The 25,527-nt window shown below is 40.0% G+C and overlaps 1 protein-coding gene across 2 annotated transcripts in view; it reads right to left on the reverse strand.

Annotated features, from left to right (window-relative positions):
* Nucleotides 1-25,527, reverse strand: part of arl15b (ADP-ribosylation factor-like 15b) — a 46,760-nt gene that overhangs the window by 18,143 nt on the left and 3,090 nt on the right. The window contains exons 2-4 of one of the 2 annotated variants that reach the window (XM_079599552.1): nucleotides 8,832-8,976; nucleotides 8,538-8,597; nucleotides 2,220-2,428 (exon numbers count right to left, since the gene is read on the reverse strand). In XM_079599552.1, coding sequence (XP_079455678.1) covers nucleotides 2,220-2,428; nucleotides 8,538-8,597; nucleotides 8,832-8,976 — 414 coding nt within the window. The remainder of the gene's footprint in view (nucleotides 1-2,219; nucleotides 2,429-8,537; nucleotides 8,598-8,831; nucleotides 8,977-25,527) is intronic. The other variant, XM_079599553.1, reaches the window with a different exon arrangement.

The following is a 25,527-nucleotide window of genomic DNA, read 5'->3' on the forward strand; positions in this document are numbered from 1 at the left end:
AAACAAGCTGGTCAGGTCCGATCTTGTGTAACCCAAGTTGCATCTCCAGCAAGGAAAGCGAGTGTCGCTGCCAACTGAAAAGCCCCGTTTTGACACACATCAGTGAACAGGGATGTGTTATTCTCCAAAGGCAGATATTTACTGCTCACTCAGGACCACTTCTCAGCCAGTTAATTAGTGCTCTGTGCATTGGGTGATACCCTGCAGCCCGCGGACCGATTTCTCCACTCGGAGCAGATGTGCACGCATGCACACTCACACACAAAACCAACGCGCATGGTATCAGCCAAATAACACACAGACACCAAATCATTCAGGAAAAGACGTAACACAATCCTCCGAACATAAAAGTGACAAGGGGACCATTAAAATAGAAATGTGACAGCAGAGACATGCCACGCATTCCAACTGTTTGCTATTACTAACAGCGGTCAGCAATTCATCTTAATTTTGATGCCACTTGCTTTTGAAACAATGTTTGACAGAATCTTAAATAGAGCAATTGGTCAAATGAATACACTCTTATGAGATGGGACAACAGCTGTAGTGTTTCCCCACACCACCAGTATTTTGGGCTCCCAACAATACAAAGACTTATTGTCAGGAAAGCCTGAGAAAGTGGGTAAGCTGGGTGCTGCAGATCTGTGGGAGAATGTCTTGTGGCCTGTCAGTGTTTGCAAACAACAAGCGAATCCTGCGGAAATAAAACCGCAGCAGCGCAACACCACCTCCCTAATGCCATTATCGTTTAAAATTTACAACAAATATCTTAAAAGTCATATAAACTTTTTGTATCTCGCCAGAGATACGGCAATTTCAAAAGGTGAGGTCACATTTTCCGTTGTTGTGGCGAAATCCAGTCATTTTAATAGAAATCCGTGTGATCAGGAGTTTATGAGGGTGAAAAGTTCCTCACGCAGATTTCGCAAATTGGCCAGGTGAAATTGAAAATAAAAAATAAATAAAATAAGAACAAATAAACTAAGTGCAAACAAAAGCACAGATAAATGCAATAGGATAAAGAGAGATGAAATAAACACGGCTTTAAGATTTTCCGGTGGGCCTAACAGTATTCATGTAAGAAATACTACAGAAATAAAAGTAATCAAATGTAAAACAACACTGGACAATCTTCATTGTAAAAATTAAATACAAATGCATACAATAAAGTTATAAAAGTTAGTCAAGAGCAGAGTGATTTTCTTTGTTTTTTGTTCTTTGATTAACATGACAGACAGCAGCAGGAATATTAGACTGCTGTCACTTAAAGAGTTTATGCACAGATTCAATATACTGATGCACAACATGCGTTATCTTTCTCAACTATTTATTTACGTTCCAAAACTGACTGTGTTTAACTGAATACTTGATGGGCATTTTCACATAATTTTGTGAGTAATTGACTGCTTAAGCACTGTAAGCCACTCATTTTGGTACTTGCGACGCACAAGCTGTTGAGAGGCGTATTTATGTGCGCGCCAGTTATATAGACCGGATCTAATGAGATGAGTGAGTGAGAGGAGGCGGGTGTGTGTCATTTCGCAGTCGGAGAGAAGAAATGAGAACGCGCAGCTGACGTTATTTCCTGTGCCGCTGGCCTCGCCGGTTACTGGTCCGGCCGAACATGAGAGAACAAACATTGACAAACAGTTTCTGGAAATTTCGCTCTATCCCCATTAAAGTAAATAGAAGCTGTACTTCCATGACTGGAAATAGCTGCCTATGGCGCGGAGTGAGATCTTGCCTTAAAAGGAAACCTCTTAAATTCTGTCACCATCTTCTTACCTATAATGTTGTTCCAAACCTATATGAATTTCTTTCGTCAGTGGAACATAAAAAGTTTTTTTGGGACTCCACCGAATGTCCTTGTATAACTGACAAAAACATCTTCTTACTTGTTCCACCGAAAGTCCAACAGATTTGGAGTGACATGAGGGTGAATAAATGATGACTCTGTGTTCATTTTAGGAGAAATATATCTCTTTAGATAACCTCTTTTATGGAGTTTATGATCATGATTACGATAGGAGGTATAAAGAGAGTATTAGGTTAGCTCTTGTACAAAGCGGGCGGCAGGCTTGTCCCAGTGGTAATGGCCAGTATGATGATGGGAAGTATTAGACGAGTGTAAAGTTACGGCTTGTACAGAGCGGACGGTAGGTTTGTTCTGGCGGTTGGCCAGGGTGAGGAAGGGAAGTGTTAAGCATGTATCGTGTTACCTCTTGTACAGAGCGGGCAGCAGGTTTGTCCTGGTGGTTGGCCAGAATGAGGAAGGGAAGCGTGCAGAGCTGCGGATGCTGCAGGGCCGAGTGGAGCTCCGTACGCGCCACCTCCAGATCCTCCTCCGACGAAGCGCTGTCCAAAACAAACACCACCCCCTGAGAGCCCTGGTAGTACCGGCTCCAGTACTTTTTAATCGAGTCCGCTCCTGCAACACAAAACATAAATTCACACCGTCAGGAACGCAGCAAGGAAGTCATAACATTTAATGCACACATTAACCCCTCCACAGAAAAAAAAAGGTGGTTTTCCTGTCAGACATAAATCAGATTGTGCCCAAGGCGAAAACAACGTAAAGCTTTAAAAAAACAAAACAAAAACAAAAAGCACAATGAGAAGCTCTGGAAAACGTTTTGGCGCCCAAGCGGGAAACGGACTGCAGCGTGTTTCGACACAGTATCAGTTCGAACATTGCTGGAATGCATTTTAGTGAGGACCCCGACCTCCTTTCAAAAATCGTTGCGGATATTGCATTATGTATTTTTATGACTTAAAGAACGCATGCCAACTCGCACTCCCGCTCGGGGAGGCCTGTGGGAAAAGCCGTGTCCAAATGAAGAGCGCTCAACGCAACAGTGTTTCTTTAAAGTCGACCCTGAGAGCATATTAAAATGGTTTCTTCTGATGGCCAGTCTACAGCACAGTTCAAATGGGCCCACTTTTACAGTGAACATATGGTTTCTCTTGTGCACAGCAATTTGGGGGTACAAAAATGTGGCCACCAAGACACACAAGCGCAGCATGGCTTTGGTTAAAGTGAGTCACGGCGGGGCCTGTACCCTAACCATGAAAAAACAGAGACCAGTTTGTCTATACCTCGTTCTTGTGAGTTTTCTGATTGGAATGCGCCGTATTAATTACTAGCATGCCTCGTGTGCATCTTCTCCTGCGATAACGGACCCCGAAAAAGAAGCTTTATTCCTCCGTTTTCATCTTAAAGTATGAAATAATAAACATAATGCTATTTGAAAAGGTGGTGTCTTAAATCAATGCCAGACAGTAATCGACAGCTTTATTCAAAGCTCTTGAAGTTCGGCCAAGACGTATAAGCTGTTTGCTTGACACTAAACAGCTGCGCAATCCTTTTTTTTTTCCCTCGCTAAACACACTGGACGTGAGTTTAATGGTTCCACTTCCAAACTTCTGAGTCTTTGTCACACCACAAATTGAGCTCTTAGTCATGCCTCGCCAAATTATCAGCTCTAAAACTGTTCATAGAGGTCTTGGTTCATGTTTGGAAACAGACTCCACCTTTCAGATTGAGTTTCAGAGCTCGACTTCCCGATATCATCGCTGTGTATGATGTACAATGTAATACTTCCAGTTCTCATTAGGTATTATCCACTGTGGTATCCAGCAACAGCTTTCCGACCGCTGAAATGCAAGCCTGACAGCAATAGCAAACACACTTTGCGATAGCTGGCCAAAGAAATAATAATGTTTTCTGCAGATGTTTAGACAATTTGTGGCTCGCAATAAATATTTGGGATCCTCACAGACAGGCCATGTCCGAGGCTGACTCATCTAATTAAGAAGCGTTTGATCTGCCGTTGCAATTTTAGCAAGCACTATTAAATATTAATGCACAATTACTTAGCATATACAGCCTGATATTTCTTTCCTATAAGGCCTGGTTTTTCCAAAACACAATGTCCCATCAGTCACAAATGTGCATCAACAGTCTCTGTGTGGTTTCATTTTACTCAAAGTCTCCATCTACTGGCTGTGAAAGTCAAATCAAACTGGGAGGTCTTGTGGAGTCTTGGGCTTTGAAAAGCAGAGGTTTACTTTCATTTCAGATGCATAAACATGTGCATTAAGAAGAGAACAATGTGACGGAACAAAACAGCATTTATCAGTAACGGGCCGGTGCATTACAATCTCATGTGATAATGCAACTAAAGCACATTTTCGCAGAAATCATTACATCATGGCTGGGGTCCAGAGAAACAAAGAGAGAGAGAGCCTGCTAAGTGCTTTCAGATGGCCGCTGCGAGATGGTGAATGTGAGCATGTGGGTCTCCCTTCTCTGGTGCGCCTGTCAGATCGCACAGGGTGTCATCGTGACACTGATGGGAAATGCGCACAGACAGCGCGGCACTTTGAACGTCTCCCGACTTCCTGACATCACTCACGCAAACCCAAAACACGGGCCAGACGGGCAGACCAACCAATAACACGGGAATCCGGTAAACCGTCTCGATGGCCGTGGCGGAAACGACGGGAGAGCCAGCGTGTCAAGCCGGCACACAACCTCCATCAATAAAGTGTGACATGAGCCTTCCGCGTCAGGTTCAAGGTTAATGTCCCAGCCGTAACCCTACACTGATGTTTTTGGGGGAAAAGAGGTCGCGCTCCGCAGGCCCCTGACACTGAGCTGAACTCGTTGGACGTCTGGAGGAAAGGTTTCCAAAGTGCTTAAAAGAAAAATAGGACGTAATTATACCGCTTTTCAAGGAGAATTCAGAGGTTCGTCGATTTAAAGATGACTTCCCAATGTGGGCTGTTTCTCACCAACAATTCTCCAATAATAATTCACTTTTAAAGGATTATTTCACTCAAAAATAATTTACTTTAGTTTCTTCTGAGGAACGCAAAATGAAGAATGTGCCGGTCGCTCACTTCAATGCAGTTAATACCACTTAAATGAAACATACATGGATGAATCATTCACAATAAGATCTTCAACATACAATTACAAAAAAGAGAGGTTGAATTTACTTTTAATGTCGACTTTATTCTTTATATCCACCCTGGCTTTTCAACTGCATTAAAAAATACAACCAGTACATTCCTCAAAAATCCTTTTGTGTTCGATGAAAGTACGTAAAAGTTCGGAATGACGTGAAAGTGAGTAAATGATGTTAGCATTTTAATGTTTTGGGTGAACTTTTCCTTTGAACTAGTGACATTTCCTTTTCTCTAACTCTACAGGCTTTATGACCCAGGTGGAATCTCAGTTCCAGCAGTTATGTATCCAGCTTTTTTTCTCCTCACCTATCTGTCCCTCCTTTCCCCCAGGGTTCCCTGCATCCACAACACCCTCTTATTCTTATCATCACTCACTCATTTTAAAGACAGATTCAAAGCTGCAGCCCATCACTCTTACGAAAAAAGGAAATGCGGGCCAAGATGGCTCTGGGTTCAGTGAGCGAGTGACATCTGAAACATTTCCTTTGCGTGCCGCATCCGAGCACTGGCGTTTCCTGGGGTTCAATTTACCTTGAAGAGAAAACTATTAGTCATCAAAGAAATGAGTTTGTGTCCTTACTGGTCGGGTCCTCGTGTAACATCTGTGTCAAATAACATTCATATTCCTCATGCGGTGTCAGATGATGTGTTGCCCAAGATTACTTTTCAAAAGATCGTATGTGAAATAATTGTTTCAAATGTTGTTACAGATGTTTCCGTAGATGTTCACTAATGGGTCAATGCCATAATGCTCAAATTGTTTGTATGGATCTATTAATTTATTAATACTTACAATGACTTGAATGTACTCTACACACTACCAATTAAAGGTTTAGTGTTTGTAATAATAAGTGCTGTTCTTTTGAACTTTTTATTCATCAAAGAATCTTGTTTTCGACGCTGATACTAATAAGAAATGTTTCATAAGTATCAAATCATCATATATATTAAAATAGAAAATTGATCTTTTAAATTGCAATAATATTTCACAGTATTACAGCCTGCTTTTACTGTATTTTTTATCAAATAAATGCAGCCATGGTGAGAGTAACAGTGTCTACATTGGATTTGAGCAGAGTGACGCTGCGCAACAAAAGACAATACCCATTATAAACACTGACACGGTCTACACTGATGCGGCACGGCAAACTGATGTCCCGTTCTATTTCTGACGTAATGCCTGTGCTATTTGTGACATGGAGGACAAACAGATTTGCAATGGTCGCAACAGCTTGCGATGCTTCTGGAGTAGACATGGTGTGAGAGACCTCTTAAATAATCTTAATGACAGCGAAATTTTCAACGGTAGTGATCATGACGACTGCTTGCTTATTAACTTATTAAACTTCCACCAACTTATTCCAAACATGTATGATATGATAATCATAGAGAGACAACATGATATCATAGAGAGGAGCTCTGCAGACCCTTGTGACTGTGTGTTAAATCAACGAGTCTCTTAAACGGATACTTCAGCATTTAGCATTAAGCTTTGTATCAGTAGAAAACCTGAAGTATTTTCGAATTACCGTGCTCCCCTTCTTCATGTCCCCCTGAGACGAGAGATTTATGTATTTTTTGCCTCTGTTCGCTAATTGGACCGGTAAAAAATTTATCGGAGAAAACCCAAGAATATACCACAATCCCAGACGTAGTACTAAAGGAAAATTAAAATTGAGTGGAAGTATGTAGGAGGGCGGAGCCAGGCTAAAGTTTAACTATCATAGAGTAAAAATGTATCATTTGGACGTGTTTTGTCTTGCCAATTTGCACATGCAAATCAAAGAAGACCCGAAAATCGGGACTTGAGCACACAAATGCACACACTTGAAGTGCCCATCAAAATACACATCTCAGCAAGCATACGGCATTTCAGAATGTTTGTAAACAATAGGCACCAAGTTACTTCCGGGTGGCCAGACTCTCTGTAGTCTACTGACTAACTGAAGAGATCCAGCCGGCGACTGGAACAGTTACATAGTTAAAAAATATTGTTGTTGATCACAGTTGAAACGATGATGAAAACGTGTTGTGTTTGGGGTTGCGCTGCCAGATATACATCAAAAGGTGTAGGGTTTTATCAATTTCCTGTGAGGAGGTTATAGCGAGTGGACGTCGTATCGTGTCGTCAAAAGTAGTGCTAAAAGTAGGAAATCTTAATGATCCCCTAAATTATATTCATCCAACGTTTACCTTTCTGCTGCCAACCCTGCTTGCCCTTCAACTCTGCTTCGTGTATTCTCAAAACGGTCCATCTACAAAATCATAGCAGAGCATTTATCTTCAGCCGGGGAAATTCGAGACTAATATTAGTAAACTTGTCTCTTTTGAAGATCAGACTCATTGCCAGTCACTGCCTGAAGTAAAAGAGGGCTGCCAACTCTCACGCATTGACCGTGAGACTCACGCAATTGTCACTTTTCACACGCTCTCACGCCACACATCCATTTTCTCACGCAACTTACCGAAATCTATATTCCTCATACATAATATCGACCAATCAGTGTTTTTCAACCGTGCAAAGAGGTCAATATAACAGCTGGAGAACAATTATGTCACATAACATTTACCTCAGGAAAGCCATTTAATGACCATGATATATATAGCACGTTATTTTGGCAAAGAAAAGAGAGCTATAGAGAGTATTTAGCTAATTATGTGTAGGCCTACTATATTACAAATTTATAAAAAAATATTACTTGTATAATTAAATACAGTTGTTATTACGATAAAAAACGCATTATATTTAATTAAATTTTTTATTTTTATTAAATTTTTACTGCCGACGGTGGGTCTCCCTTCCAAGCAATTTACTAGCGTTGCCATAGGAACGCTTCGGCTTTTGCCACGGAAGAACGTCTATTACTGTTGTGACGTCATGGTGAATTGTCGTATTCTCTCGGTTATGTCAGAAGTGAACAGTTGAGAAAGAAACCGGATGTGTGTTAGTATATTCGGTCCGTGCATCCGGTCTTAAAGAGACAGCAACCTAATATTCCTGCTGTTGTCTGTGTCATTAAGAAATGATGAAAAAAATGAAAAAAAATACAGCTTTAACAAAGATCAACCTATATTTAATTTCTACAGAGAACAAATAGTGTTATAGTGAAGAGAGCAGTCAGGAGGAAAGTGATGACGTCAGCTCGCAGGATAAGTGTGTCTCGTAAAGTGTGAGTACCAAGCTTTTTCTACTATAAAGCGGCGCTTTTCGTGTTTTTATTCGCGGTTGTACTGAACAGAAGGGACTGAACAGAAGAAGTGAGTCGGAGAAGATTTCCATGTTAAAGAAGGCGGAGTCTCAGAGCCACACCCTAATATTACATAATCACCACAGACCAATGATAGTTCAGAGGTGTAAACCAGTATTCAAAGTTCGTTATTCAAAACCATATGGAACAGAATAAATAAATAAACATACATTTTCTAAAAACTTAGCATCTGTGTTTTAAACATTTAAAAATATTTTTTCCTTCTCTATATCGTGGACACTCTGGCCCATATATTAATTGTGATTTAAAAAAATAAAAATAAAAGTAGTATTCTCATGAAAAACAGAGAACATTTACCTCCGAGTTCCTTGACATTTAAAATGGCATTCTGGAACGGGACAGCTTTAATGCTAAAACCTGTAAATAAAAGTTGAACAAGATTAACAACCGCGGCCATGAGGATTTCACAAAAACACCTCCATTGCTACACTGACCGAGATTTAATCAAGTACTCTTTAAAAGACAATCACAAGGCAAAATCTCAATACAAAGGGGGTGTGTTTTTAAAGTGTTTGGCAAAGAGGAAGTGCAAAGATCTGTGTTTGTGTTTTGCAGGACGTGTCTGGTATTGCTCTACGATGGTGGGCTGACCTGTGGTGGGGACGATGTTGTCTGTTGCCTCACTGCAAAGTCTGGAGAGCAGGCTGGTCTTCCCAGAACCCGTCAGACCGATGCAAACCACGTCATATTCTGGTCTGGGTGGGGGAGGTCCTTTACAGCAGAACGTCCTGAAACACTGAAGACGGGACAAAGACGGCAAGACAGGGGAAAGGGGGGAGGAAGGAACGTTAGGAAGGTTACAGCAATTTAGATAAAAAACTTCCCACTCATCTTTGTGTTTATGCGATTTTGGCGACTTGTGATTCTCTGAGAGAAATGCTGTGGGTGTGTGCGTGTGTCACTCTAGAAACAGAAACACATCTCAAAGCCATCTGACATCTGTTGACACCATCTGGTTGAGAAAAAGTTACTGCGGAAGAAAAAAACAAGTCTACCGCACAGTGCCTCCATTGAAAACATAAGGGCCGAAAGTCACCACAGCGTTCTGGGACAAGTAAGCACCCCAATATATTTCCAGCAAAAAAACAGCCGTTTTCTGTAAGCTGCTGTCAGAGCCCTGCGGTTGACGTCATGACACTGAGTGATAAAGCAAATAAAAATTGGCCAATAAATTTCAACAGAGCCAAAACACACACACACACATAAAGAAGAAAGCCAGTAATACTGCTTAAACCAATCACATAACTTCTACAGTCTACGCAAGGAAGATCAAAGCATGTTTGACATTTACATTGCACAAGGAGGAGGCGTTGTTTTATGTTGCGATGGTATGGGTAATACGGCCCCTTTTGAGTAAAAACAAAGCTATTTACAGTCGGTGCAATATATTGTAATACATTTCGTCTCTTTCTGTCTGCCATATTTTTGAGTTACAAAGTACATTTCACATCTGAAGGTCTTTATCTGGTTGGCTCAGTGTAGCTCTATCTCTTAAAAGAGACTCAAAGCCTCTGTTGCAAAACCCTTCCACAGCAACCTGACCCAGATGGACCCTCAAAAGGGACTGATTTCGAGAGATCTACATAGGCCGCAACATAGCTAGACTTGATTTCAAGGGAGTTTGGTGTTAGCATGTGGCTAAGCTAATAGAGTGAAAGTATAATAAGCCTACTGTAAAGTAGACAGAACAGGAAAAATAATCAATTACATTAGGTTTTTTTTGGCAGTGCTTTTTCACGTTTAATATTTACAATCAACATTTCTCTCAATTTTATTTTTCACTGAGCTCGTTGCAGTGCATTCTGGGATTGCCTGAAGGAAAAATGCCTACCTTTTGGAACAGCTTTTTCATCACGAGTGCACCTATGATGCCTAAAATTGCTGTCCAGCTAGGTAAACAACAAGTTTTTGTTTTTAAAAAAAGGCTGCCTTTGACTATTGCTTTTTAGAAAATGCGTTTCATGCATCCGATACTCAAGGGGGCGATACTTATATGTCTTTATCAGGAAGCTGGCTATAGTGCAAAAAGTGCCCATACATTTTTTTAAGCAGACTTTGGCTGCGTCCGAAATCGCATACTATTTATTTTGAATTTGAGTAATTACTTCAGAGCTGCTAAAAAAAGTATGTTCTATATAGTTTGATATGCACACCAGAATCTCGCTGGAAGTAGAAGGTCATCCAGGTACTTTTTTGCCCGCTCTTTTATCAGTACTGTGAATTTGAACTTTTGTCACATACTGTTTTTCGTCTGCTATAGGGAAGTGTGCGATTTCGGACGCAGCCACTGTTCCAGAATTATTTTTCCCATAGGGAATTTAAAAAGTGTTACAACTCAAGGCATCAACCAAGCCAACCAGCTACGAGGTGAATCAGCGTTACAAACTTAGATTTGAAGCATAAAAGTGTTTGGAAATCTGACAAATAGCAAAAGTACAAAAATGTGTACTATATATATTTATATACACACACACACACAGTTTGCGAGTGTAGGGAGCTGTTACGTCATTGATGGTGCTTTATGAGAGTGGGCAGGTAGGCCACTTTGCTTGATTCAATTCTCTGATTGGTGGAAATTTCTTGCCAGAATCATGGTTATTGTACTTTTATACCAGGAATTCATGCTGTTAAACACAATTATTTTAAAAAAAATAAGATAAAATGATGCAGGTTGACGGGATCAACAAAAGCACATACCGATTAATAACCTTGCAGCTCACAGTAGGTCTGTCTCTAAAGGTTTATAGGTTGTTAAAACACGTTCACTTTGGGAACCCGACTGTTGCACTCTATAATGTTGACAGTTCATCTAACTTCAACTAACTAGCTGCAAATGAAATCTATACGAGAGCATTGCATTATTAATTGAACTCCGACAGATAATAGGACTCAATGTGTGAAATTAAGCCTGCAAGGCGTTTCTTAGATGCTACTAACAACAAAAAATCTGGCTTCGAGATAAATGAGCGTGAGAAATCTCTTAATGAGAGAGTGAGGAGTGCCACTGGAATAGCGGTTTCCTTTATCACACGTCACATGGGCTGTGAATATCTGTGCTAAATGCATTAAGTTGCCATGTGACACTCAGTCAGGCTGAGCACAGATAACTTGAAAGAGGGTAAAACTGTGACAAATAAAGTGAGAAATCATAACAGCCGCATGCATTAGGCTAGTTCTTTCATTCATACATCATATAGCCTAAACATGTGACTTTGAGGAAAAAGGGAGGGGGTGTGGTGGGGGTTCACTCTAAATTGAATGCAGACTGAATTTGGGTGTACGGTTAGCAAATGCTGCCCTCTAGTGAACACACTGGGCTTTACATCAATCAAAGCCAGTGACTTTCCAAACACAGTAGCCTAGTCGAGGTTTTGCTTGCTTCTTACATTATTGGGTGAAAAAGCATCTGTCTCCACTGATGATAACTGGAAAGTAGCTATGTATTATGATTAAACATTTTTGCAAGCATATTATAAATGTGATTTCATTGGGCTTCATCGGTGCACATTATTCCAAAGAACAAAAATGTTTTTCAGTTAAATGAATGTACAGCCGATGACTGGTGTCACCCATCCTGTTTTTCACAACTTTCCCAACCACCTCATGTACCAGTATTCACAATCCAATCAATTCCTAGAGGATAAAATCCAGTCTCGCCCTACATTGTTTTTCCCAATGAATATCCTGCTGCATTCGGAAATACTTCTCTGTTGACAAAACCAAGGCCAAGCAAGCAAGGGAAATAATATTACTAGATTTGTACATGTTCTGAAGGAAAAGTGAGTCTCAAAGTAGGGCTGTAAACGATTAATCGCATCCAAAATAAATGTTTGTGTTTACATAATAAATGTGTGTGTACTGTGTATAATTACTTAGTGTATATAAATACACACACGTTCATGTATACTTTTAAGAAAAATGTGTTATTTATATATACAATATTTATAATTTATATATAGGCCTAATATAAATGATATATAAATCTATATACAGTACATGCAAATATTTCTTATACAAGCATGTGTGTGTATTATATATATAAAATAATTATACACAGTACACACACATTTATTATGTAAACACAAACTTTTAGTTTGGATGCGATTAATCGTTTACAGCCCTATCTCAAAGTGGGATTCAGAACTTATCACCATGATCCAAGTATGTTTTGGGCACTGCTTTCTTTCAATGGATTACAAATGACAATGTAAATGTTAAAAAAAAAATGCTAGGAAAGTTTACTTTTTACTTCAAGTAATAGTTCATTTAAATAAATACATAAATGAACTAGGCACTGTCAAACTCCAAAAAAGACAACAACATAAAAAGCACAATAAACATATAAATGTAGTCCATGACCTATATGCTCTTTTATGAGTGTTCTGAAGCCATTGCTTTAGGTGAGCTATTTATGTAATACTACCCATTATTTTCACCTTGAGTACAACAACTACTGGCCCACTTTCTCTCAGAGAGAGAGACCAAAACAAAATATATCCTGCAGGGTTCCATGAAAACACATCTTCAAAAAAACTGATATGCGTATTGTGACAGGAAGCTCCCAAATGCTAGAAGCACTTCAACATCCACAAGATGGCAGCACAAACAGTGTTCAAATGAGTGTTCTTCAATCTTCTGATGATGTATCAAACAAATATAACAAATATGACAATGACTTAGTCAATGCTACAGCAGAAAGAACCTCTGTATGATTATACACATGCAGAAATGCTCTATCACCAGACCATCATAGGAAGGAGAAAGAGTAATGAACTTTTATGTAAAACAGGTTGGACCTGTAATTCATGTCCACAATAGAGGAACGCTTCTCTGATTCATGGACAAGCTTGTCAGCATGCATGAAGATGACGTCACAGGAGCTTTAAATATAGGCTAGTTTAAAAAAAATAATAAACTGTAATTAAACTGCATGTATGAATTGCATTTTTTAAAGTATTGTTTATTGACGAACCAATTAATAGATCTGCTCAAAAATGGGCATCATGCCACTGATCCACAAAATAACACAAAAAGTGGAAGTTGAACTTCAATGTTCAATGGCATGTTATAGTCTCAAGTATCACAAGCATATAAACACACTCCTTTTACCCAGTTAATCATGCATAGAGCAAATTACACAACAACAGCAATGGCCTAATCTTTACACTCTGGTGACTGGCTGATACATCACTGATAATCACCATCATAGGCTTCAACAACAGTACAAAGTAGGGATGTCAATTTTCAGAACTTCCCATAATCGATCGTGGTTTCAATTAACGACCAACTAATCGTTAAACTTAACCTCTTAAAGATGAAGTGGGGGGAGGGGCTACTAAGTTATATCAGATTACTAACCACTTGCGTAACCCACAAAATAGGTGTCGTTTTAAAGCTCAGGAGTCTGGCTTTACAGTGAATATAGGGAATATGACCATCACTTAACAAGTGCTTTAAATTTGCTAACATATTAGAAGTGCTCTATTTTCATAGCGTAAAAAAATAACTGTAAAATCATTGTGCATAACAGATAGACTTGTGTCATACATCATTGAAAATGTCTCAACTAGCAGAAAACTAATTTGTTTTAGTTAGAGACCAAACTAAGCCTATACCAAGTATTTGCATGAAAAAGTAGAGCCAACACAAGTGTAAACAGTAGACATGATGCTTTTGTGCCATTTTTTTGTTAGTAACTTCGCGAAACATTAGTAAACTAGATCACATATCTTTATGTAGAGGTGTGGTCTTGAACGAGCCCAAACACAACATAAGATAATAGTAGATCACACATGACATGCGGCTTGGATAAAGCTATAGGACTTCCGGGATCTGATCGCGTCGCGATCCTGACGCAGTGTTTGCCAACGTCATTTGAAAGTTCACCCATTGGAAACTGGATCTCAGGTGAGGTGAGTGGGAATAGTGGGGACGATGTGTAGAGGCCAATCGGACACTGTTTTACAGCTGGAGCGCGCTTGGATTGGATCGATCGCTCAGATTGACAGGTCTTGATTTACTGTGCGCCGTAGAATAGGATCTAAAGCTGAAACAGCTCTGGAAGATCATCACTCATCCACCAGGATCTTATTACTTGATCTTATGTACTTCTATTGTGGCGTTTACACAAGTAAGTAGTTCTTGTGTTCAGTAAAAACAGTTTGAAGTGTTTTTTGGACCCTTGGTTGATTATGTTTCGAAATAAACAGCTTGCCTACCATGGCTTGAAGACAACAATACACTTCGAGAATTTTTTCAAAACTACACACTCTAATGATGACCTTGCTTAATCCACCATCGCTAAGTTTTATCAATTAAATTATAATCAACAATTAATCGTCGATTAATCATTAGCACCAGTAGAACAAAGGGCTAAATCTGGAAGGCAAAATATGGACTAATTCTGGAGTTGTTATCACAATGGGCTGGGTTTTTTCACAAGCTCCACAAGGCCCTTGAGGCATTTTCATCTATAAGGAAACGGCCACCAATGCCACTGATGCCCATCATACTCCGCATTGCTGTTATCATGGTGCTTCCAGGTAAATACAGGCTGGGCACACTGCCAGCTGGAAAGGGCCAACAACAGGAAACAGGAAGGGCCCAAACTATGATTGATGCCACAATCGGACGACTGGGAGGAAGAGGTAGTCTCATGCCTGAAATGCACTAGAGACATGCTGGCGTACAATAAAAGCAAACGGCACCTGTTTGTTCTAGGATAAAGGTAAGGGAAAGTGGAAAATTAAATCACAGATGAAAGGTCTTAAAGATACAGGCAACTTCAAGAAGTTGACTTGCTTGGCTTTTTTTTCACATTTACATTTAATCATTTAGCATATGCTTTTATCCAAAGTGACTAACAAATGAGAAGCAATCAAACCAACAATATGTAAGTGCTATGAGTAGTCCCAGTTAGTCTAGCACAGTACATTAAAAAATATTTTTTTAAATATATAAATAGAAAAAAAAATAGACAAAATAGAAATAGAATAGTAAGTGTTAGAATTAATGGGTCAAGTGTTTCTTGAAAATGGCTAAAGACTCGGGTTGAGTTGGGCAGGTCATTCCCCCAGCAGGGAACAGTCCAGGTGAAGGTCAGCGAAAGTGATTTTGTGCCTCTTTGAGATGGCACCACAAGGTGCCGTTAACTTGCAGAACGCAATCTTCTGGAGGGCACATAAGTCTGAAGTAGTGAGTTTAGGTACAGGGGTGCAGAACCAGTGGTGGTTCTGCAGGCAAACATCAGTGCCTTGAATTTGATGCGAGCGGTAACTGGCAACCTGTGCAATTTTATTAGGAGAGGTGACATGCTCTCTCTTCGGCTAGTTAAAGACCAGTCTCGCTGCTGCGTTCTGGATCAGTGCAGAAGTTTGACAGTCATGCTGGATGGCCTGCAAGAGAGCATTACAATAGGATAGATCAAGAGCTTGGATAAGGAGTTGTGTGCTCCGATAGGAAGGGCCTAATCTTCCTAATGTTGTACAAGGCATATCTCCAGGACCAGGCAGTTCTAGCAATGTGGTCTGTGAAGTTTAACTGATAATTGATCACAATTTCAAGGTTCCATGTAATTGGAAGAAGTTATGTTTGACAAACCTAGCTGGAAAGAAAAGTTGTGATGAAGTGCTGGGTTGACCAAAACCACAAGCAGCTCGATCATTGCAAGATTGAAGGTGCCCAAACATTTTTAATATCTAGAACTCAACAAACACTTAAGAGGTATAAAAGTTGGAGATCCGCTGTGGAAATGGAGATTCGCTGTGGAAATGCAGATTCCCTGTAACCTAACAACAATTTCAGCCATTATATAGTTAAAGTTGACATGAAACTGAAGTTGCAATGGTATTTTCTTCCCTACTATGACATATCAGAAACAGCTTCTGGGCCAAGAAAAAATGTAGGGTAGAACTTGACTTTGTGCATGGGGAAAATTGATTGGATGGTTGTGGTTTGTTATTGCTGTGATATCATGTGAGTGACAAGTTGTCCAGGGTAGTTTATTTATTTATTATTCCTTTAAGTAAGAATTAAAAGCTGTTGCTCAACAGTAAACTGAGAACATCACTGCAGTGGAGCTCTGAGTCAACAGAGCGCATGGGGATTTTCACAGTATTAAAACTGCTGCAGGATAAAGGGAAGGGGCTGAACAATGCCCAGCTAAGCTGTAGCTCCTCCCGCTGCTGATGGTATTGGGATATAAATCTCCACCGTTACCCCTCCTTCAGCATTTAAACATGTTGAACAACAAGCTCTAATCTCCAAACATCAGATAATAATGCTATTCTCAGCCCTTAGGAACAATCAAACAATCACATTATCTATAAGGTCAAGCTGTGCCCTAAATAACCAATGAATGTGGATTGTATTTAGTCTTTCTCAGCAGTGAGTGACTGGCCATTGAGCGATGGCTTGAGTTATGGTGCCAGAATCTGGAGTGGCCGGGGGAAGCCTACAAACCCAGTGCACTGGGATCTCATTCAGGAAGTTTCTTTTTGTTTTCCAATTCCGTGCTGACTTACACCCAGTTCCCACCTTTGATGGGCTGTATTTTGAGTGGTATCCTGTTTGGTCTGACAAGGATTCCAATTCCCAGCAGCTCCTGGGTCACACTAGTCAAACTGGACTGTGGGATATTCCCCCGCTCGAGAGGAACTCTGCGACCTAACTAACACATCCTGACTTATCAAAGCACGGAAGTGAAGCATGCAGAATACATGGTTATCGCCTCCATTCCAACACCAGCCAGTCTCCAATGTGGGCCGCCGTCTGCCAGAGATGTCGTCCACCCTCCTACTGTAACATTAGTGCACCTAATGGCTTGTTTCCACCGAGCGGCACGGTACGATTTTGGACGGTAAACCCTGATCCGGCTTGCGTTTCCACCCCCAACAGTACCCTTATTTGATAGGTGTGATGTATGCCGGAAAGTAGCTATTGATGTCATTCTCGCACAAAGAAAAAAGCGACACAGTAAACAACAATGAGGACATGCAGCAGATTTTGTTCTTGCTTCTCGGCATGTGGCTGTTTGTCACAAGAAGAAGACAAGTTTTATTTGAGCAAAGGCTGCAAGGAAAAATACAGCCGAAAAGTCAACCAATCAATGTTCTGCTGTGAATCTAGCTCCACCCTTTAGTAACGGACCACTGTGCCAGGCACCCCAACGGAGGGGTCCCAAAATATTGGTACAGTGTGGTTCGGAATTAGGGTATCATTCACAACTTCTGACAATGGAAACGGCAAAAATTGCGTACTGTACTGGACTGTACTGTAGCCTACCGCTCGGTGGAAACAAGGCATAAGTTCACTCGGTAACAATGGGAATGAGACCAGATTTAAAATCATGACTACTCTAGTACTGAAAAATACAGAACATATTGATGGATGATTTCTTACACTATTCTCTGCAGAGATAAGTCATGATGGTTGAATAGCCATCCAACATCTGACTCAGGGGCGCAACTACCCAGTGTCAGAGGGGTATGCAGCAACAATTTTGTATCAATGAATCGGCCCAAAAAGCACGTCGGCCCACCGGGAATCTCCCAGTAGTCCCGATGACCAGTAGCCTACATACCTGGACGTCACACTTTAAATCCTACCTGTTGCCTTTCACCATCCACTTATTTAGCTGCTGCTGTCAGATCAATTGACATGCCATCTCCTTTCCCCTCTTTCTTTTTCTATTTTTAGCCCCCGACAGCTTTTTTGCTTTATCCATTTTTTTCGACGACAACTCACTACTCGTACCAGCTCGCTCAGCGCTCATGGCGCCCCTGCCAGCTCGCGATATTACACCTCCACCCACCCCTTTTATGTCAAAATTCTATAATGGAATCTCATGAGGGCGCCTACTCTAGCCTGTTAATTACCAATGAGGAAATGCAAAAATGATTTAGAAATGCACAACAGCAGCTACAATACCCCCAAAAAATATTTCTTAATTTTTTATTTACTATCGCTTTGGCGCCCCCATGGTGCTGCGCCCCTATGCGCAGCATATTTGCGTATACCCACTTTTTGCACCACTGATCTGACTACTTGATGTTTTAGCATGCTGTTCAATTAGCATGATGTTAAGACCTTCTGTTTTAGAATGCAAAAAGACGTCTTATTTTAAAGAGCCTTATTATGTTATTTTAAACGAAGGTCTCCTACAATAGGTTTACATGGATTCAAAAAACAATTAAAAAACATTTTCCTTTTCATTATATCATTGCAGCATCACCTCTTTTCTCACAGTGCCTGAAACGGTTCAATAAATGATTCTGTCTCCCTAACCCATCCTTTTCGAGAGCCTGCTCTGGTCTGATTGGTCAGATGGTCCAGACTGTTGTGATTGGTCTACTGCTTTTAGTGTCGGAAACTAAATGTCTATTCCCATATCTGAATTTCAGCTCCAGAGGCTTCCTCAGAACTCAGAGTGATACGAACAATAATGCAAAATGGATTTGTTTTCGCAGTGCTTTTAAACCATTCAAGCGCGATAAGACAAAACAGTGCCGTACTGGCGCACGTCTGTGAATCTCCTGTCTGTGTGACACACACACTACTCGTGCACACAGACCAAAACACAAACAATTATGGCTAAATGGCTGTTTTGTCGAGTATCCTGTCGAGTATATGTGAAATTATTACAATATAAAAATATATTTAAACAAAGTTAGGTGTGATTAATCGTGATTAATTACATAAAAATGTGAAAATAATTAGTTTTAGTTTTTTTTTATTGATTGACAGCACTAATTTGAATATATGTAGTTTGCAGATTCTTAATTCTGTAAACCTGCACTTAAAAGAGAAAGACCATTCAAGAGGGTCGAGTCAGAGTCAAGACCGAGTTGCTCTGAAGTCCAAGACCATAATTCAGAACTTCAGACTCAAGAATATCCATGTTCTCGATCTTGTCAGAACTAAGGACCAAGACCATAACCATATTTTCATGGTCTTGGACCTGATAGAATTTGGACTCGGTCTTGACACTGACTTGAATGAGCTAGTCTCGACTACAACACTGTCTTCATTTATATTAGTCTATTTTCTCATCAGCAGTTTCTGAGACATTTAAATAACCCTGGGTGCATCCAGCAATCACTTCACAGTCAAAGTCACTTTTGATCACATTTCAAAAGGGAAAAATCACATTTCTGGCCCATTTTGATGTCTGAATGTTTGATGTTTGAACAACTGACCTGCCTATCTGCTTATTTCTGGTTTGCATGCATGCTTTCGGAAATATAAACCACTTTAACCTAGCCACTAAGGTCATTTAGTGTGCGAAAGTGACACTGAAAACACCACCTAACTGGTTTCACAAAGCCAACCACAGATAAACAAAGAGAAATCTGGTCTAAGGGTGGGTTCTCTACAAGGCTGCTTACATTCACTATCTTAGCAACATCAACTCAAACTTACTAGTAACCAGTAAAATGTAAATTATCTGACCATTTTTCTCCCTGGAGCAACCTGGGGTGAGAGACTTGCTCAAGGGCACAATGATGATAGTATGTCGTTTGAAGATCATATCTTTTCTGGCCCAGATTATAAAGACGACAACACAAAATGGCTCACGAATGGTTAAAAAATGAGTAGCATTAATGCAACTAACCTGGGGTGCAATTCCCAAAGCCAACTATGTTCTGTCATTACCAAAAGAGTTAGGAGGAACTTAGTTGCAACCCTGGTTATCTCCCTCAAAGAAAATTATTGTATTAATCCGGGATCTTGTAAGCAAAACTTTATCCCAAAAAAATCCTGTTACTCCTGGAATGTAGCAAAGCCAGCCAATCAAACTGAATGTGTTTTGATTTTTTGCCATTTTCAAGTGCAATGATCAGTGAACGGACTGTGGGTGGTCTGCCTTCTGTGGGTGAGACAGAAGAACAGGTGCAAAGCCTTTGGGCTTCTCAGGTCTGACTGAATGCTCCACTTTTCAAGCAGTGAGGCTTGTCAAGGCCTTTAAATCAAACTGAGCCTTTTGAATAAACATGAGAGTCACTGTGACTAGTGACCTCAGAGCATCCATTAAAAGATCACTGTGATAAACCGACAATTTAACACACCATTAGCACTAGATCACACAGGGCACAAATAACCCACTTTACAAAGGCTTAAAGACCCCTTTTAGGAGTTTTGTGGATTTTAGTCCATGTCTCTGTGCTTTGAGGCCAACTCTAGTCTACTCCAGCGCTTGTGTAGCCGTAAACATGGACAAAATAGAATTCAATTAGCAGATATTGACTTTCTCTTGTGGGAAAAAAAAACAGAAAATACTGACACATCATGGATGTGTGGGTGTATCCATATTTTTGTCCAAACAAAAGGTTATTTAGCAAAGAAGATTAGCTTTTCGAGCATTTCCATAAAAATATATTGACACACAAAAGAAAACTGCACTCACCAACAATTTCCACCCAACCAGAATTTTCTTCACATTAATAAGATCATTACCATAGCTGACCATATAATCATTTCAAATTGAGAATATAAAATACAATAACAATTAGAAAATTAAAAGAGAGAACATAAATAATTCTTGACTAAGGAGAGAGATGTTCTTCATGTTGATTTTATCAGTGGGAGATATGGGGTCAGATCTTTGCAGGTCACCTCCTGACAAAACATAAAAGACAAAAGCTGTCACTATTAACCAATTTATTTATTATAAAAAATAAATAAAAAGATCTATTGGAGACACAATGCACTGATGCTTTCTCCAGACTATAGGTTTCTGTAAACTCAATGGCGCTTTTCCACTGCATGGTACAGTACGGTACGGCTCGCTTTAACGGTACCGCCTCTGTTGAGGTTCCAAGCGTACCGTACCGATGCTAAAATGTGACGTGAAAACACTGCAGACCACTGATTGGTCAGACCGAATCGTCACTACCAGCGTCATTGTATTTGCGACACGAGACACCAAACCCGCTAGATTTAAATAGCCAGCAACAGCCACCGCTGTAGCACCGGTTCATAAACTACTTGCTTGAAGAAAAAAGAAAAAAGAAACTTCCAAAAAAGAAATGGCTGAATCGTGGTCAGTGGACGAAATGCAGACGTTCCTCTCGTTGGTTGCCGAGGAGCGGATAAACTATAACGATCAGTCTATAATCCCAACCACTTTGAATCCGTACTAACCGCAGTGGAAAAGCAAAACGAGCCGTGCCGAGCTGAACCGCACCATTAGGTTGTAGAGCAGAGATGGAGTTCCAGACTCCCGTCAGCTACAAATGCACCAATGAGGGGGAACAGAGTACCTCCTACTGTGGGAAGAGCCCAGAGGAACTGAACACTAAGGAAAGGACCTATATGTAACATGATAGAGCATGCCATGAAGTTTCTAAGCCCTACTAGGACACCCAAAGACACACAGAGAAGAGGAGACTTGTGCTGAACTGCCCCAATGACTTCCTGTGAGCAAAAGCCACAAGGCAGAACCACTGGGCAGATGATCGATCAGGGCAAGTCTGGGCTTTGCCGCCCGAGAGCATAAACAGAGCTCAAGAGCTTCTGTGTCAAACCTCTCAATTTTACCCAACCTGTGATAGTTTGGAAACACACCAGGGAAAAGGCTGCTCTAATTTTGGAGTGCCTGAGAGTTTTGGAAACCTAATACACTGCAGCTAATTATAAAACAATTAGGAAGAGCAGAAATTGGTCTCTGGTGTTAAACATTTGGAGTTAAATTGTCACGGAAGCGCTGAAATGAGTGAGATGCATGTGCTCAGATGGTGTAGCAATCAAGAGACGGATGCAGAGATGATTGTTTAATGGCATCAGAGCATAATCCAGTAAAAGCACAGGGCAACAAGTTCAGGTGTAAGGTTAAAGCTACAAAAAAAGGAAACATTTTACATACTTCCAATCTTTTTTTCAAGAGAAATTTTAACTTAAAAACATGTAATCTCTGCTAAAAATAAAAAAATAAAAAAAACAGTAATGAACCATTTTTGGGCACATTACCACACAGGATCTCATTGAAAACCCAATAGTGACCAGCTTTGCTAATTGCTTAAATCACATTTAAAGGATTCAATGACGGGAAATCAAATACATTTGATTAATTGCAATATTCAGCCAATAAATGTCTTTATAATAGTAAATCATTGTATCTTTACCTCTAGTCTTTGACTTCCCCATTGCATTGCCTGACTTGCTCTCTCGCTTGACCAGACAGCCGAGCTCTCACAACTACTGCTGTTGCTTTTGGCAGTTAAACGCAAACCAAAGCTTTAATGCTCACCAGGGTGAAAGTTAAACAAACAATTTAAACACAATGTTCCAGGACACATATTTTTCCATGAGCTAATATGATTTTTCACATAACAATACACCCTTCAACAATGAAACGTTTAAAAAAAAGAATCACTCATTTTTTTAGTTATAATAGCTTTAACAAGAAGAGTGAATAGTCATTGCCTTCTGTCATAAAATGCAATAGCACAGCACTAACCATTAAAATAAAATCCATTTGCCATTGATCCAGTTTCACTCACAATATCTATGTCCACAAGATACGATAATAAAAGTCCATTAGTAAAACCAGAAGCTGCATTACTCTTTAGGATACTAAAGATACTATCTTCAAATACTCTTTGAGAGGTGGGCGGTACGATGGGTGGTAGAAACGTGCCTGGAGATTAGAGCGGTAACTATTGAATATTTAAAATAAAATATACATGACTGTTCAAAAGTTTGGGGTCAGTAATATTTTTTTAAAGTCTCTTATGCTCACCAAGGCTGCATTTATTAGTAAAAAAAAAACAGTAATATTGTGAAATATTACTGCAATTTAAAAATAAGTGTTTTCTACTTAACATATTTTAAAATGTAATTTATTCATTATCGTATATGCTGATTTGGTGCTTAAAATAAGAACATTTCTTATTATCATCAATGTTGAAATGGTTGTGCTGCCAGGGTTCCCACACCTTGGTTAACCTCAAATTCAAGGACCTTTCAAGGACTTTCCAGGTCCAATAGCCTAAAATTCAAGGACCTAACCCTCTGGTCATCTTCATTTAGGGGTCACACTTGACTCTGTCGCGGTCAAAAGTGACCGAAGCCTTGACATGCAACTTCTTTTTTCCCGCCCAGGAAAACCAATGTAATATATTTTTGTTCAGTAATATTTTTTGATTATTTAGAATTTTATGATACTATGCAATATTTATAAAAATTTTATGAGCTATTTTTTTTCTATTTAAACTAATATATATATAAAAAATAATTATTTTCACATTTCACATTAAAAGTGGAAGCCTTTAAAAAAATGTTTGAAGTGAGAAAAGTGCCATTTGGAGGCGTAAAAAAAATAAAAAATTGTAATGTCCTGTAACCAACTATATAGCTCCCTATATAAAGGCTAGGATGGCTTGAGAAGTAAATCATGGGCTAACTTTAATTTTCAAGTGAACTTCTCTTTTAACGAAGCGCGTAAATGCGCGTAAAGGCCAATTTATACTTCTGCGTCGGGTGCGCGCAGAAGTCTCTCGCTGGGTCCTTTGTTCTAGATTGGCAGAACCCCACATTTGTACGTTGATGGGTGTTCCTCTAGTTTACCGCTATGGGCGTGGTTTTGAGCCAGCGGCCAATCTAGAACAAAGGACCCGCGAGAGACTCCCCCCCCCCCCACCCCCCCCCCCCCCCCCCGTCTCCATGTGCGTGCTTCTATTGGATAGCCGCGTCGCGTTCAACGGAATTCATTTGCATAAAGATGGGCATCGGCCGCTTGACGTCACCCATAGGAATATAGTGGAGTGCAGGGCGACAGAAGTGTCGCACGGACAAGTGGATCACCGCCGTATGCGTATGCTACGCCATACCTACTGCGCGCACCCGACGCAGAAGTATAAATTGGCCTTTACGCGCATTTACGCGCTTCGTTAAAAGAGAAGTTCAGTTTTTCAAATGAAGCGCCGCCTTCCCGGAATGCTTTGCGAGCGCGTCAAAGTCGCTTGACGTCACCCATAGGAATATAGTGGAGTGCAGCGCGACAGAAGTGTCGCACGGACAAGTGGATCACCGCCGTCAAAAATGTAACTACACGTCGCGACGACGCGGACCGCAAGATCTGTGATTGGTCGGCTTGGTAGCATTGCGTTTCCTCCTACGCGTTTCCGGCGTGTTCTTCTGCACCGCCCGCCATTTTTTAATTCAGAAGTTCTGTAAATTCAGAAATTTCACAAAAATTTACTGTTTTTCCAACTCGATAAGCGCCAGCTCCAGCTTCAACATGATCCGCTCTCTTTCAGTCGCCATTGCTTGTAGTAGCCAAATCAACACAGCCACGAGGAATCTATACACAGTGGAACATTTAAACCCGCCCCCGCCAACTAGCGTTTCGGCGATGTAACTGCAGAGCAACGCAGACATAAACGCAGAAGTATAAATGCTCACGACGGCGTCGCCTACGTGCGTAGCCTACACCCGACGCAGAAGTATAAATCAGCCTTAACCAACGTAAATCAAGCAAGCTAGTACGTATAGGCCACAAAGTGTTGCCGAAGTAACACATTAGCGGACCGGAGGGAATAATATGGATTTTTTTCCAGAAAACTTTGTGCACAAAATAAATTCAAGCACTTTTCAAGGACTTGTATCTATTATGATCGTTTTCAAAAACGTTCCAGGGCCTTGAAATCTTTTTTTCCGATTCACAAACTTTCAAGGATTTCAAGGACCCGTGGGAACCCTGTGCTGCTTTATTTTTGTGGAAACCTTGATACATTTTTCAGAAGTCTTTGATAAATAGAAACTTTATATTTATTACGTCAGAATTTAATTTTTAATGTTTTGCAACAATGTGAAAGTCTTTACTACTGTCAATACTGATCAATTGAATGCATCCTTGCTAAAAAATATATATATTATTATTTTTTTATCTTACTTTTGAATGTATATAAAAAATATAAAGCATCAGATGATGGTAATAAGTTAATCTAAATGTAAATAAAACATAGGGCAAATGAGCATGAAATAATTGACAAAAAATAAACCTCTAATAAGGCATATTTTCAGGACTGTGTTACATTATTTTACAAATGAAAAACATGTAAATTCAAATAAAATAAAATAAAAAAATAAAATAAATTAAATGTGTGTTTAACTGCCAAGAAATTAGTAACCTGACAAACTTCTTGCTCATGCCTTACCTTAGTTCCTCAGTTAACCATTACATAAAGCTTCCGATTTGGCTGTAAATTAGCTTGGTTGCCCGTAAAATTAATAGTGAATACCACTCGAAGGGATCAAATTAATGTGTGCGATCGGATCCGTCTTTATT

The sequence above is a fragment of the Phoxinus phoxinus genome (genome assembly GCF_949152265.1).
Source record: "Phoxinus phoxinus genome assembly, chromosome: 23".
NCBI lineage: Eukaryota > Metazoa > Chordata > Actinopteri > Cypriniformes > Leuciscidae > Phoxinus > Phoxinus phoxinus.